The following is a 12,836-nucleotide window of genomic DNA, read 5'->3' as shown; positions in this document are numbered from 1 at the left end:
CATGAATGGGTCTGGAATGGGTCAGAGATGGTCATGAATGGGTCTGGAATGGGTCAAAGATGGTCATGAATGGGTCTGGAATGGGTCAGGAATGGGTCAGAGATGGTCTGGAATGGGTCAGGAATGGGTCAGAGATGGGTCAGAGATGGGTCAGAGATTGGTCTGGAATGGGTCAGAGATGATTCAGAGATGGGTCAGGAATGAGTCAGAGATGGGTCAGGAATGGGTCATGGGTCAGAGAGATGGGTCAGGAATGAGTCAGGAATGGGTCAGAGATGGGTCAGGAATGGGTCAGAGATGGGTCAGAGATGGGTCAGAGATGGGTCAGGAATGGGTCAGAGATGGGTCAGAGATGGGTCAGAGATGGGTCAGAGATGGGTCAGAATGGGTCATGGGTCAGAGATGGGTCAGAGATGGGTCAGGATGGGTTATGGGTCAGGAATGGGTCAGGAATGGGTCAGAGATGGGTCAGGAATGGGTCAGAGATGATTCAGAGATGGGTCAGGAATGGGTCAGAGATGGGTCAGAGATGGGTCAGAGATGATTCAGAGATTGGTCAGGAATGGGTCAGAGATGGGTCAGAGATGGGTCAGGAATGAGTCAGGAATGGGTCAGAGATGGGTCAGGAATGGGTCAGAGATGGGTCAGAGATGGGTCAGGAATGTGTCAGAGATGGGTCAGAGATGGGTCAGGAATGTGTCAGAGATGGGTCAGAAATGGGTCAGGAATGGGTCAGAGATGGGTTAGGAATGGGTCAGAGATGATTCAGAGATGGGTCAGGAATGGGTCAGAGATGGGTCAGAGATGAGGATAGAGGAGTGTACTAACTATAGTTATTCTGCATCTGATGAAATGGACAATGATACATCTACACACAATGCAAGTATAGCAGATTAGCATCATGAATATTGTTCTGGAGGCAGCTCTGCAGAGTGGTCACTAGCTGGCACAGCCTTTAAACCCAACCTTAACCCTAACCTTTAAACCTAACCTTAAACCTGACCTTTAACCCTAACCCTAACCTTAACCCTAAGCTTTAAACCTAACCTTAAACTTAACCTTAAACCTAACCTTTAACCCTAACCTAACCTAACCTAACCCTTAAACCTTACACCTAACCTTTAAACCTAACCTTAACCCTAACCTTAACCCTAACCTTTAAACCTAACGTTAACCTAGCATTTAAACCTAACCTTAACTCTATCCTTTAAACCTAACCTTAAACCTAACCTTTAAACCTAACCTTAACCCTAACCTGTCAACCTAACCTTAACCCTAACCTGTCAACCTAACCTTAACCCTAACTTTAACCCTAACCTGTCAACCAAACTTTAACCCTAACCTGTAACCCTAACTTTAACTACCTACAGTACAGCAAACACTATGAATCATACAGTGAGATGACATACACAGTGTCCCCAGTGCAGCGTATTTAATTCAGTCACCTTTACTAGTACCATGTAGTATAGAGAGAGCATCCTGGTTATATTACGGCTATGGCATTACTACTATGAATCACACAGAGTGAAAAAACACACACAGTGTCCCCAGTGTAGCAGTGTGGATAGTGTTTATTCAGTAGCTCAGCAGTATCTGTATTTGACTATACAGAGAGTATCCCAGCTATAGTTCAGCTATAGTAAAGCTATGACACTACCAGGAAGTACCATTAAAGTATCCCAGCTATAGTTCAGCTATAGTAAAGCTATGACACTACCAGGAAGTACCATTAAAGTATCCCAGCTATAGTTCAGCTATAGTAAAGCTATGACACTACCAGGAAGTACCATTAAAGTATCCCAGCTATAGTTCAGCTATAGTAAAGCTATGACACTACCAGGAAGTACCATTAAAGTATCCCAGCTATAGTTCAGCTATAGTAAAGCTATGACACTACCAGGAAGTACCATTAAAGTATCCCAGCTATAGTTCAGCTATAGTAAAGCTATGACACTACCAGGAAGTACCATTAAAGTATCCCAGCTATAGTTCAGCTATAGTAAAGCTATGACACTACCAGGAAGTACCATTAAAGTATCCCAGCTATAGTTCAGCTATAGTAAAGCTATGACACTACCAGGAAGTACCATTAAAGTATCCCAGCTATAGTTCAGCTATAGTAAAGCTATGACACTACCAGGAAGTACCATTGAAGTATCCCAGCTATAGTTCAGCTATAGTAAAGCTATGACACTACCAGGAAGTACCATTAAAGTATCCCAGCTATAGTTCAGCTATAGTAAAGCTATGACACTACCAGGAAGTACCATTAAAGTATCCCAGCTATAGTTCAGCTATAGTAAAGCTATGACACTACCAGGAAGTACCATTAAAGTATCCCAGCTATAGTTCAGCTATAGTAAAGCTATGACACTACCAGGAAGTACCATTAAAGTATCCCAGCTATAGTTCAGCTATAGTAAAGCTATGACACTACCAGGAAGTACCATTAAAGTATCCCAGCTATAGTTCAGCTATAGTAAAGCTATGACACTACCAGGAAGTACCATTAAAGTATCCCAGCTATAGTTCAGCTATAGTAAAAGCTATGACACTACCAGGAAGTACCATTAAAGTATCCCAGCTATAGTTCAGCTATAGTAAAGCTATGACACTACCAGGAAGTACCATTAAAGTATCCCAGCTATAGTTCAGCTATAGTAAAGCTATGACACTACCAGGAAGTACCATTAAAGTATCCCAGCTATAGTTCAGCTATAGTAAAGCTATGACACTACCAGGAAGTACCATTAAAGTATCCCAGCTATAGTTCAGCTAGCTATAGTAAAGCTATGACACTACCAGGAAGTACCATTAAAGTATCCCAGCTATAGTTCAGCTATAGTAAAGCTATGACACTACCAGGAAGTACCATTAAAGTATCCCAGCTATAGTTCAGCTATAGTAAAGCTATGACACTACCAGGAAGTACCATTAAAGTATCCCAGCTATAGTTCAGCTATAGTAAAGCTATGACACTACCAGGAAGTACCATTGAAGTATCCCAGCTATAGTTCAGCTATAGTAAAGCTATGACACTACCAGGAAGTACCATTAAAGTATCCCAGCTATAGTTCAGCTATAGTAAAGCTATGACACTACCAGGAAGTACCATTAAAGTATCCCAGCTATAGTTCAGCTATAGTAAAGCTATGACACTACCAGGAAGTACCATTAAAGTATCCCAGCTATAGTTCAGGAAGTACCATTAAAGTAGCTAAAGCTATAGTGACACTACCAGGAAGTACCATTTAAGTATCCCAGCTATAGTTCAGCTATAGTAAAGCTATAGTTCAGCTATAGTAAAGCTATGACACTACCAGGAAGTACCATTAAAGTATCCCAGCTATAGTTCAGCTATAGTAAAGCTATGACACTACCAGGAAGTACCATTAAAGTATCCCAGCTATAGTTCAGCTATAGTAAAGCTATGACACTACCAGGAAGTACCATTGAAGTATCCCAGCTATAGTTCAGCTATAGTAAAAGCTATGACACTACCAGGAAGTACCATTAAAGTATCCCAGCTATAGTTCAGCTATAGTAAAGCTATGACACTACCAGGAAGTACCATTAAAGTATCCCAGCTATAGTTCAGCTATAGTAAAGCTATGACACTACCAGGAAGTACCATTAAAGTATCCCAGCTATAGTTCAGCTATAGTAAAGCTATGACACTACCAGGAAGTACCATTAAAGTATCCCAGCTATAGTTCAGCTATAGTAAAGCTATGACACTACCAGGAAGTACCATTAAAGTATCCCAGCTATAGTTCAGCTATAGTAAAGCTATGACACTACCAGGAAGTTAAAGTATCCCAGCTATAGTTCAGCTATAGTAAAGCTATGACACTACCAGGAAGTACCATTAAAGTATCCCAGCTATAGTTCAGCTATAGTAAAGCTATGACACTACCAGGAAGTACCATTAAAGTAAGCTATAGTATCCCAGCTATAGTTCAGCTATAGTAAAGCTATGACACTACCAGGAAGTACCATTAAAGTATCCCAGCTATAGTTCAGCTATAGTAAAGCTATGACACTACCAGGAAGTACCATTAAAGTATCCCAGCTATAGTTCAGCTATAGTAAAGCTATGACACTACCAGGAAGTACCATTGAAGTATCCCAGCTATAGTTCAGCTATAGTAAAGCTATGACACTACCAGGAAGTACCATTAAAGTATCCCAGCTATAGTTCAGCTATAGTAAAGCTATGACACTACCAGGAAGTACCATTGAAGTATCCCAGCTATAGTTCAGCTATAGTAAAGCTATGACACTACCAGGAAGTACCATTGAAGTATCCCAGCTATTCAGTTCTAGACACTACCAGGAAGTACCATTGAAGTATCCCAGCTATAGTTCAGCTATAGTAAAGCTATGACACTACCAGGAAGTACCATTGAAAGTATCCCAGCTATAGTTCAGCTATAGTAAAGCTATGACACTACCAGGAAGTACCATTAAAGTATCCCAGCTATAGTTCAGCTATAGTAAAGCTATGACACTACCAGGAAGTACCATTTCAGCTAAGTATCCCAGCTATAGTTCAGCTATAGTAAAGCTATGACACTACCAGGAAGTACCATTAAAGTATCCCAGCTATAGTTCAGCTATAGTAAAGCTATGACACTACCAGGAAGTACCATTAAAGTATCCCAGCTATAGTTCAGCTATAGTAAAGCTATGACACTACCAGGAAGTACCATTAAATCCCAGCTATAGTTCAGCTATAGTAAAGCTAGCTATACCATTGTTCAGCTATAGTTCAGCTAAGCTATGACACTACCAGGAAGTACCATTGAAGTATCCCAGCTATAGTTCAGCTATAGTAAAGCTATGACACTACCAGGAAGTACCATTGAAGTATCCCAGCTATAGTTCAGCTATAGTAAAGCTATGACACTACCAGGAAGTACCATTAAAGTATCCCAGCTATAGTTCAGCTATAGTAAAGCTATGACACTACCAGGAAGTACCATTGAAGTATCCCAGCTATAGTTCAGCTATAGTAAAGCTATGACACTACCAGGAAGTACCATTGAAGTATCCCAGCTATAGTTCAGCTATAGTAAAGCTATGACACTACCAGGGAGTACCATTGAAGTATCCCAGCTATAGTTCAGCTATAGTAAAGCTATGACACTACCAGGAAGTACCATTAAAGTATCCCAGCTATAGTTCAGCTATAGTAAAGCTATGACACCACCAGGAAGTACCATTAAAGTATCCCAGCTATAGTTCAGCTATAGTAAAGCTATGACACTACCAGGAAGTACCATTAAAGTATCCCAGCTATAGTTCAGCTATAGTAAAGCTATGACACTACCAGGAAGTACCATTGAAGTATCCCAGCTATAGTTCAGCTATAGTAAAGCTATGACACTACCAGGAAGTACCATTGAAGTATCCCAGCTATAGTTCAGCTATAGTAAAGCTATGACACTACCAGGAAGTACCATTGAAGTCAGAAATAACTATTTTCTAATGGAGTTGTGGTTAAGAAGGGCAGCTATGCATCATATACTATGTATGCATCATACACACTGAGATGACTGACATGCGCAAACACACACACACACACACACACACACACACACACACACACACACACACACACACACACACACACACACACACACACACACACACACACACACACACACACACACACACACACACACACACACACAGTGTGTCCCCAGTGCAGCAGTGAATACAGTGTTTATTCAGTAAGTCAGTGTGGCCCTGTAACTACCTGTCTTTAAAGAAGCGTCGGAAGCCAAAGGCGGTGAGCTTCAGGAGGGTCTCCAGTACAAAGGTGGATGTGAAGAAATAGTTACAGTACTTCAACACTAGATCCAGAGACTGAGAGACAGAGAGAGAAGGAGGTGGGAGGGAGTGGGAGAGAGAGAGAGAAGGAGGTGGGAGGGAGGGGGAGAGAGAGAGAGAAGGAGGTGGGAGGGAGGGGGAGAGAGAGAGAGGGGGGGGGGAGGGGGGGGAGAGAGGGAGGTGAGAGGGAGGGGGGGAGAGAGAGAGGTGGGGGGGGGGAGAGAGGAGGTGGGAGGGGGAGAGAGAGAAAGAGGTGGGGGGAGAGAGAGAAGGAGGTGGGAGGGGGAGAGAGAGAGAGAAAGAGGGGGGGGGGGGAGAGAGAGAAGGAGGTAGGAGGGAGGGGAGAGAGAGAAGGAGGTGGGAGGGAGAAGAGAGAGAGGAGATGGTGGGAGGGAGGAGAGGAGAGAAGGAGATGGTGGGAGGGAGGAGAGAGAGAGGGAGATGGTGGGAGGGAGGAGAGAGAGAGAAGGAGGTGAGAGGGAGGGGGAGAAAGAGGAGGTGGGAGGGAGGGAGGTGGAGAGAAGGAGATGGGAAGGAGGGGGAGAGAGAAGGAGATGGAGGAGATGGTGGGAGGGAGGAGAGAGAGAGGATGTGAGAGGGAGGGGGAGAGAGAGTATGTGAGAGGGAGTGGGAGAGAGGGAGGTGAGAGGGTGGGGGAGAGAGAGGAGGTGGGAGAGAGGGAGGAAGGGGGGAGAGAGAGAGAGAGAGAGAGAGAGAGAGAGAGAGAGAGAGAGAGAGAGAAGGAGTCACATATGGTACTGTGTACATGAAAACACACAACACTCTGTCTTTCTGTACCCCCCCACCCCCACCCACACACGCACACCGCTCCCTCCAGTCTTACTCGTGGCTGGCTGTAGTGTTCCAGTGACATGGTGATGACGTTGATACAGATGATGAAGGTGATGAAGAGGTCCAGGTAGTAGGTGGTACACAGAGTGTGGATCCACAGGCGGAGGGGGCTGTAGCTGGCATAGTAGGGGATCTTCTGGGCGTCTGGCAAGGGGAGACAAACACAGGTAATAGTACTTTATACATAGTATTACTGTACACTATTCAAAAGCATTCCTGTGATGTCCTCCTGTCAAGAGTAATACTCATAAACAATTCACACAATTATTGATGATCTATCTCTGTCTGTTCTTCTCTCCCCCATCCCTCTCTCTCTCTCCCTTTCTCCCTCTCTCCCTTTCACCCTTTCACCCTCCCTTTCTCCCTTTCACCCTCTCTCCCTCTCACCCTCTCTCTCTCCCTCTCACCCTCCCTCTCTTTCTCCCTTTCACCCTCTCTCTCTCCCTCTCACCCTCTCTCTCTCCCCCTCTTATCCTCCCTCCCTTTCTCCCTCTCACCCTCTCTCTCTCCCTCTCACCCTCTCTCTCTCCCTCTTATCCTCCCTCCCTTTCTCCCTTTCACCCTCTCTCTCCCTCTCATCCTCCCTTTCTCCCTCTATCCCTCTCTCCCTTTCTCCCTCTCATCCTCCCTCTATCCCTCTCTCCCTTTCTCCCTCTCATCCTCCCTCTATCCCTCTCTCCCTCTCACCCTCCCTCTCTCTCTCCAGACACCTTGCACTATCTCTTCTTCCCGTCTCTCCCTTACCCCTCCTCTTCTTCTCCATGCGTCTCCGTCGTTTATCCTCTCTCCTTTTAGCCTCTTCCACTTCCTGGTTCTGACGGCACTTGTGGAAGTTCTCCACCACCACGCCCACAAACATGTTCAGAACGAAGAAACTGACGATGAGGAGGAAGGAGATGAAGTAGAGGAGCATCCATGGACTGTTGTTGATCACTGGCTAAAGGGAGAGAGGGAGGGAGGGAAGGGAGAGGGGGGATGGAGAGGGAGGGAGGCAGGGAGGGGAGAGGGGGAGGAGAGAGAGAGGGAGGGAGGGGAGGGGGGGATGGAGAGGGAGAGGGAGGGAGGGGGAGGGGAGGGGGGAGGAGAGAGGGGGAGGGAGGGGGGATGGAGAGGGAGGGAGGGGGAGGGGGAGGGAGAGAGAGAGGGAGGGGAGGGGGGGGGATGGGGAGGGAGAGGGAGAGGGAGGGAGGTAGGGAGGGGAGAGGGGGGAGGAGAGAGGGAGGGAGGGAGAGATGGGGAGGGAGGGAAGAGGGAGGGGGAGAACGAGGGAGAGAGAGAGGAGTGGTGCATGTGAGTGTTTAGTCGAAGGAGGAGAGGGAGAGAAGGAGTGGAGTATGCTCTGATAGATCAGTCAGCCAACACAACTGAAATAATAATACATCTATAGAAATATTATGGATAGACTTGATGACCACTATTAGACTAGTTACCTGTTGGTCCACCCCTACAGCATCCAGGCCATGGTACATGATGTTGACCCAACCGTCCTTTGAAGCCAGCACAAACAGGGACATCAGAGCCTGTGGTACAGAACGCACACACATATACACACAGAACGAACACAGAACACACACACACACACACACACACACACACACACACACACACACACACACACACACACACACACGCACACGCATATAAAGACACGCACACAGTTCACACACACACACACACACACACACACACACACACACACACACACACACACACAGAAATGCAGAAATGCAGACATACACAGACAGACAGAACAAACATGAAATACATGAAATATAAACATACATATAAAGACAAAAACACACAGACAAAACATCAGTCCATCGGTCCATTCACCATGTCCATCAGTTCAGTATTTCATACTGGTCCATTCACCATGTCCATCAGTTCAGTATTTCATACTGGTCCATTCACCATGTCCATCAGTTCAGTATTTCATACTGGTCCATTCACCATGTCCATCAGTTCAGTATTTCATACTGGTCCATTCACCATGTCCATCAGTTCAGTATTTCATACTGGTCCATTCACCATGTCCATCAGTTCAGTATTTCATACTGGTCCATTCACCATGTCCATCAGTTCAGTATTTCATACTGGTCCATTCACCATGTCCATCAGTTCAGTATTTCATACTGGTCCATTCACCATGTCCATCAGTTCAGTATTTCATACTGGTCCATTCACCATGTCCATCAGTTCAGTATTTCATACTGGTCCATTCACCATGTCCATCAGTTCAGTATTTCATACTGGTCCATTCACCATGTCCATCAGTTCAGTATTTCATACTGGTCCATTCACCATGTCCATCAGTTCAGTATTTCATACTGGTCCATTCATGTCCATCAGTTCATGTCCATCAGTTCAGTTCATTTCATACTGGTCCATTCACCATGTCCATCAGTTCAGTATTTCATACTGGTCCATTCACCATGTCCATCAGTTCAGTATTTCATACTGGTCCATTCACCATGTCCATCAGTTCAGTATTTCATACTGGTCCATTCACCATGTCCATCAGTTCAGTATTTCATACTGGTCCATTCACCATGTCCATCAGTTCAGTATTTCATACTGGTCCATTCACCATGTCCATCAGTTCAGTATTTCATACTGGTCCATTCACCATGTCCATCAGTTCAGTATTTCATACTGGTCCATTCACCATGTCCATCAGTTCAGTATTTCATACTGGTCCATTCACCATGTCCATCAGTTCAGTATTTCATACTGGTCCATTCACCATGTCCATCAGTTCAGTATTTCATACTGGTCCATTCACCATGTCCATCAGTTCAGTATTTCAGACTGGTCCACTGGTCCATTCACCATGTCCATCAGTTCAGTATTTCATACTGGTCCATTCACCATGTCCATCAGTTCAGTATTTCATACTGGTCCATTCACCATGTCCATCAGTTCAGTATTTCATACTGGTCCATTCACCATGTCCATCAGTTCAGTATTTCATACTGGTCCATTCACCATGTCCATCAGTTCAGTATTTCATACTGGTCCATTCACCATGTCCATCAGTTCAGTATTTCATACTGGTCCATTCACCATGTCCATCAGTTCAGTATTTCATGAAATTGATACTGGGAGAAATCCTTACCTGTCCCAGGTTGTCAAAGTTGTACTTGTGATGAACCCATTTGTAGTTGGCCTGCAGACAGTCAGACTTGTTGGTGATGTTCTTGACGTCGGGGCCAAAGCAGTAGAAGAACTTCCCTTTGAACAGCTGTCAGGGAACAATGTGAACAATGGACAGAGCCACTTCAGATGACTTGTTGTTACCATAGAAGTGGTTTCTTTCATATGTCATTATCAAAGGATAGACACACTTGATGGAATAATATGGAGGTCATTACATAGATGGTCAAGAATGATTTAGGGAATTGAGAGAGAGATGGAAGACAGGTGGCAAAGACTGATAAAGACAGAGAAGGGACAGAGACTGAGAGACAGACAACTGTGGGAGGAAGGTGAGGAAACAGAGACACAGAAAGAATGGGTATATATTGGAGAAGAAAGACAGGGTATATGTTGGAGGAGAAATAGGGTATATGTTGGAGGAGAAAGAGGGTATATGTTGGAGGAGAAAGAGGGTATATGTTGGAGGAGAAATACAGGGTATATGTTGGAGGAGAAAGAGGGTATATGTTGATGGAGAAAGAGGGTATATGTTGGAGGAGAAAGAGGGTATATGTTGATGGAGAAAGAGGGTATATATTGGAGGAGAAAGAGGGTATATGTTGATGGAGAAAGAGGGTATATGTTGATGGAGAAAGAGGGTATATGTTGGAGGAGAAAGACAGGGTATATGTTGGAGGAGAAATAGGGTATATGTTGGAGGAGAAAGAGGGTATATGTTGGAGGAGAAAGAGGGTATATGTTGGAGGAGAAAGACAGGGTATATGTTGGAGGAGAAAGAGGGTATATGTTGATGGAGGGTATATAAGGAGAAAGGGGTATATGTTGATGGAGAAAGAGGGTATATAGGAAAAGAGGGTATATGTTGAGGAGAAAGAGGGTATATGTTGATGGAGAAAGAGGGTATATGTTGGAGGAGAAAGAGGGTATATGTTGATGGAGAAAGAGGGTATATGTTGGAGGAGAAAGAGGGTATATGTTGGAGGAGAAAGACAGGGTATATGTTGGAGGAGAAAGACAGGGTATATGTTGGAGGAGAAAGACAGGGTATATGTTGGAGGAGAAAGACAGGGTATATGTTGGAGGAGAAAGAAAGACAGGGTATATGTTGGAGGAGAAAGACAGGGTATATGTTGGAGGAGAAAGAGGGTATATGTTGATGGAGAAAGAGGGTATATGTTGAGGAGAAAGAGGGTATATGTTGGAGGAGAAAGACAGGGTATATGTTGGAGGAGAAAGACAGGGTATATGTTGGAGGAGAAAGACAGGGTATATGTTGGAGGAGAAAGAGGGTATATGTTGATGGAGAAAGAGGGTATATGTTGATGGAGAAAGAGGGTATATGTTGATGGAGAAAGAGGGTATATGTTGGAGGAGAAAGACAGGGTATATGTTGGAGGAGAAAGACAGGGTATATGTTGGAGGAGAAAGACAGGGTATATGTTGGAGGAGAAAGACAGGGTATATGTTGGAGGAGAAAGACAGGGTATATGTTGGAGGAGAAAGACAGGGTATATGTTGGAGGAGAAAGACAGGGTATATGTTGGAGGAGAAAGACAGGGTATATGTTGGAGGAGAAAGACAGGGTATATGTTGGAGGAGAAAGACAGGGTATATGTTGGAGGAGAAAGACAGGGTATATGTTGGAGGAGAAAGACAGGGTATATATTGGAGGAGAAAGACAGGGTATATGTTGGAGGAGAAAGACAGGGTATATGTTGGAGGAGAAAGACAGGGTATATGTTGAAGGAGAAAGACAGGGTATATGTTGAAGGAGAAAGACAGGGTATATGTTGGAGGAGAAAGACAGGGTATATGTTGGAGGAGAAAGACAGGGTATATGTTGGAGGAGAAAGACAGGGAATATGAAATATTGATAAAATGAAGGAACAAGGAAAACAGAGATAGAAAAAAAGACAGAGCAAGAAAGATGGAGAGACAAGTACTCCAAAGATAACAGCCCCTACCTGCACCCCCAGGATACCAAATATGATGAAGAAAGCACAGCAGATAAGGACAATGTTTCCTATAGGTTTCAGAGACGTTATTAGAGTCTCCACTACCAGCTTCAGACCTGGGGCTCGACTGATCACCCTGTAGAAAGAGAAACAGAGAGAGAGCAGGAGAGGGATCGAGCGAGAGAGATGAAGGGAGAGAGAGAAGGAGGGATGGAGAGAAAGAGAGACAGAGAGAGATGGAGAGAGAGATTGAGATAGGGAAAGAAAGGGAGGGAGAGAGATGGAGGGTTAGAGAGAGGGAGTGATGGAGAGAGAGGGAGAGGTAGAGAGGGAGAGAGATGGAGGATTAGACAGAGGGAGTGAGAGAGAGGGAGAGAGGGAGAGAGATGGAGGATTAGACAGAGGGAGTGAGAGAGAGGGAGAGAGGGAGAGGGAGAGAGATGGAGGATTAGACAGAGGGAGTGAGAGAGAGGGAGATAGGGAGAGGGAGAGAGATGGAGGATTAGACAGAGGGAGTGAGAGAGAGGGAGATAGGGAGAGGGAGAGAGATGGAGGATTAGACAGAGGGAGTGAGAGAGAGGGAGAGAGGGAGAGGGAGAGAGGGAGAGAGATGGAGGATTAGACAGAGGGAGTGAGAGAGAGGGAGAGAGGGAGAGGGAGAGAGGGAGAGAGATGGAGGATTAGACAGAGGGTGTGAGAGAGGGAGAGAGAAAGAGGGAGAGAGGGAGAGAGATGGAGGATTAGACAGAGGGAGTGAGAGAGAGGGAGAGAGGGAGAGGGAGAGAGGGAGAGAGATGGAGGATTAGACAGAGGGAGTAAGAGAGAGGGAGAGAGGGAGAGGGAGAGAGGGAGAGAGATGGAGGATTAGACAGAGGGAGTGAGAGAGAGGGAGAGAGGGAGAGGGAGAGAGGGAGAGAGGGAGAGGGAGAGAGGGAGAGAGATGGAGGATTAGACAGAGGGAGTGAGAGAGAGGGAGAGAGGGAGAGGGAGAGAGGGAGAGAGATGGAGGATTAGACAGAGGGAGTGAGAGAGAGGGAG

General features: G+C 45.2%; 1 protein-coding gene across 1 annotated transcript in view; it reads right to left on the bottom strand.

Moving 5' to 3' along the window:
- Window positions 1-12,836, bottom strand: part of cacna1ia (calcium voltage-gated channel subunit alpha1 Ia) — a 156,583-nt gene that overhangs the window by 40,639 nt on the left and 103,108 nt on the right. Inside the window, exons 20-25 of the mRNA XM_042318564.1 lie at window positions 11,808-11,934; window positions 9,803-9,928; window positions 8,118-8,207; window positions 7,432-7,624; window positions 6,680-6,831; window positions 5,762-5,871 (exon numbers count right to left, since the gene is read on the bottom strand). Coding sequence (XP_042174498.1) covers window positions 5,762-5,871; window positions 6,680-6,831; window positions 7,432-7,624; window positions 8,118-8,207; window positions 9,803-9,928; window positions 11,808-11,934 — 798 coding nt within the window. The remainder of the gene's footprint in view (window positions 1-5,761; window positions 5,872-6,679; window positions 6,832-7,431; window positions 7,625-8,117; window positions 8,208-9,802; window positions 9,929-11,807; window positions 11,935-12,836) is intronic.

The sequence above is a fragment of the Oncorhynchus tshawytscha genome, unplaced genomic scaffold, assembly GCF_018296145.1.
Source record: "Oncorhynchus tshawytscha isolate Ot180627B unplaced genomic scaffold, Otsh_v2.0 Un_contig_3121_pilon_pilon, whole genome shotgun sequence".
NCBI lineage: Eukaryota > Metazoa > Chordata > Actinopteri > Salmoniformes > Salmonidae > Oncorhynchus > Oncorhynchus tshawytscha.
Note: the sequence above shows the minus strand (reverse complement) of the source record. Positions and strands in the feature narration are given on the sequence as shown.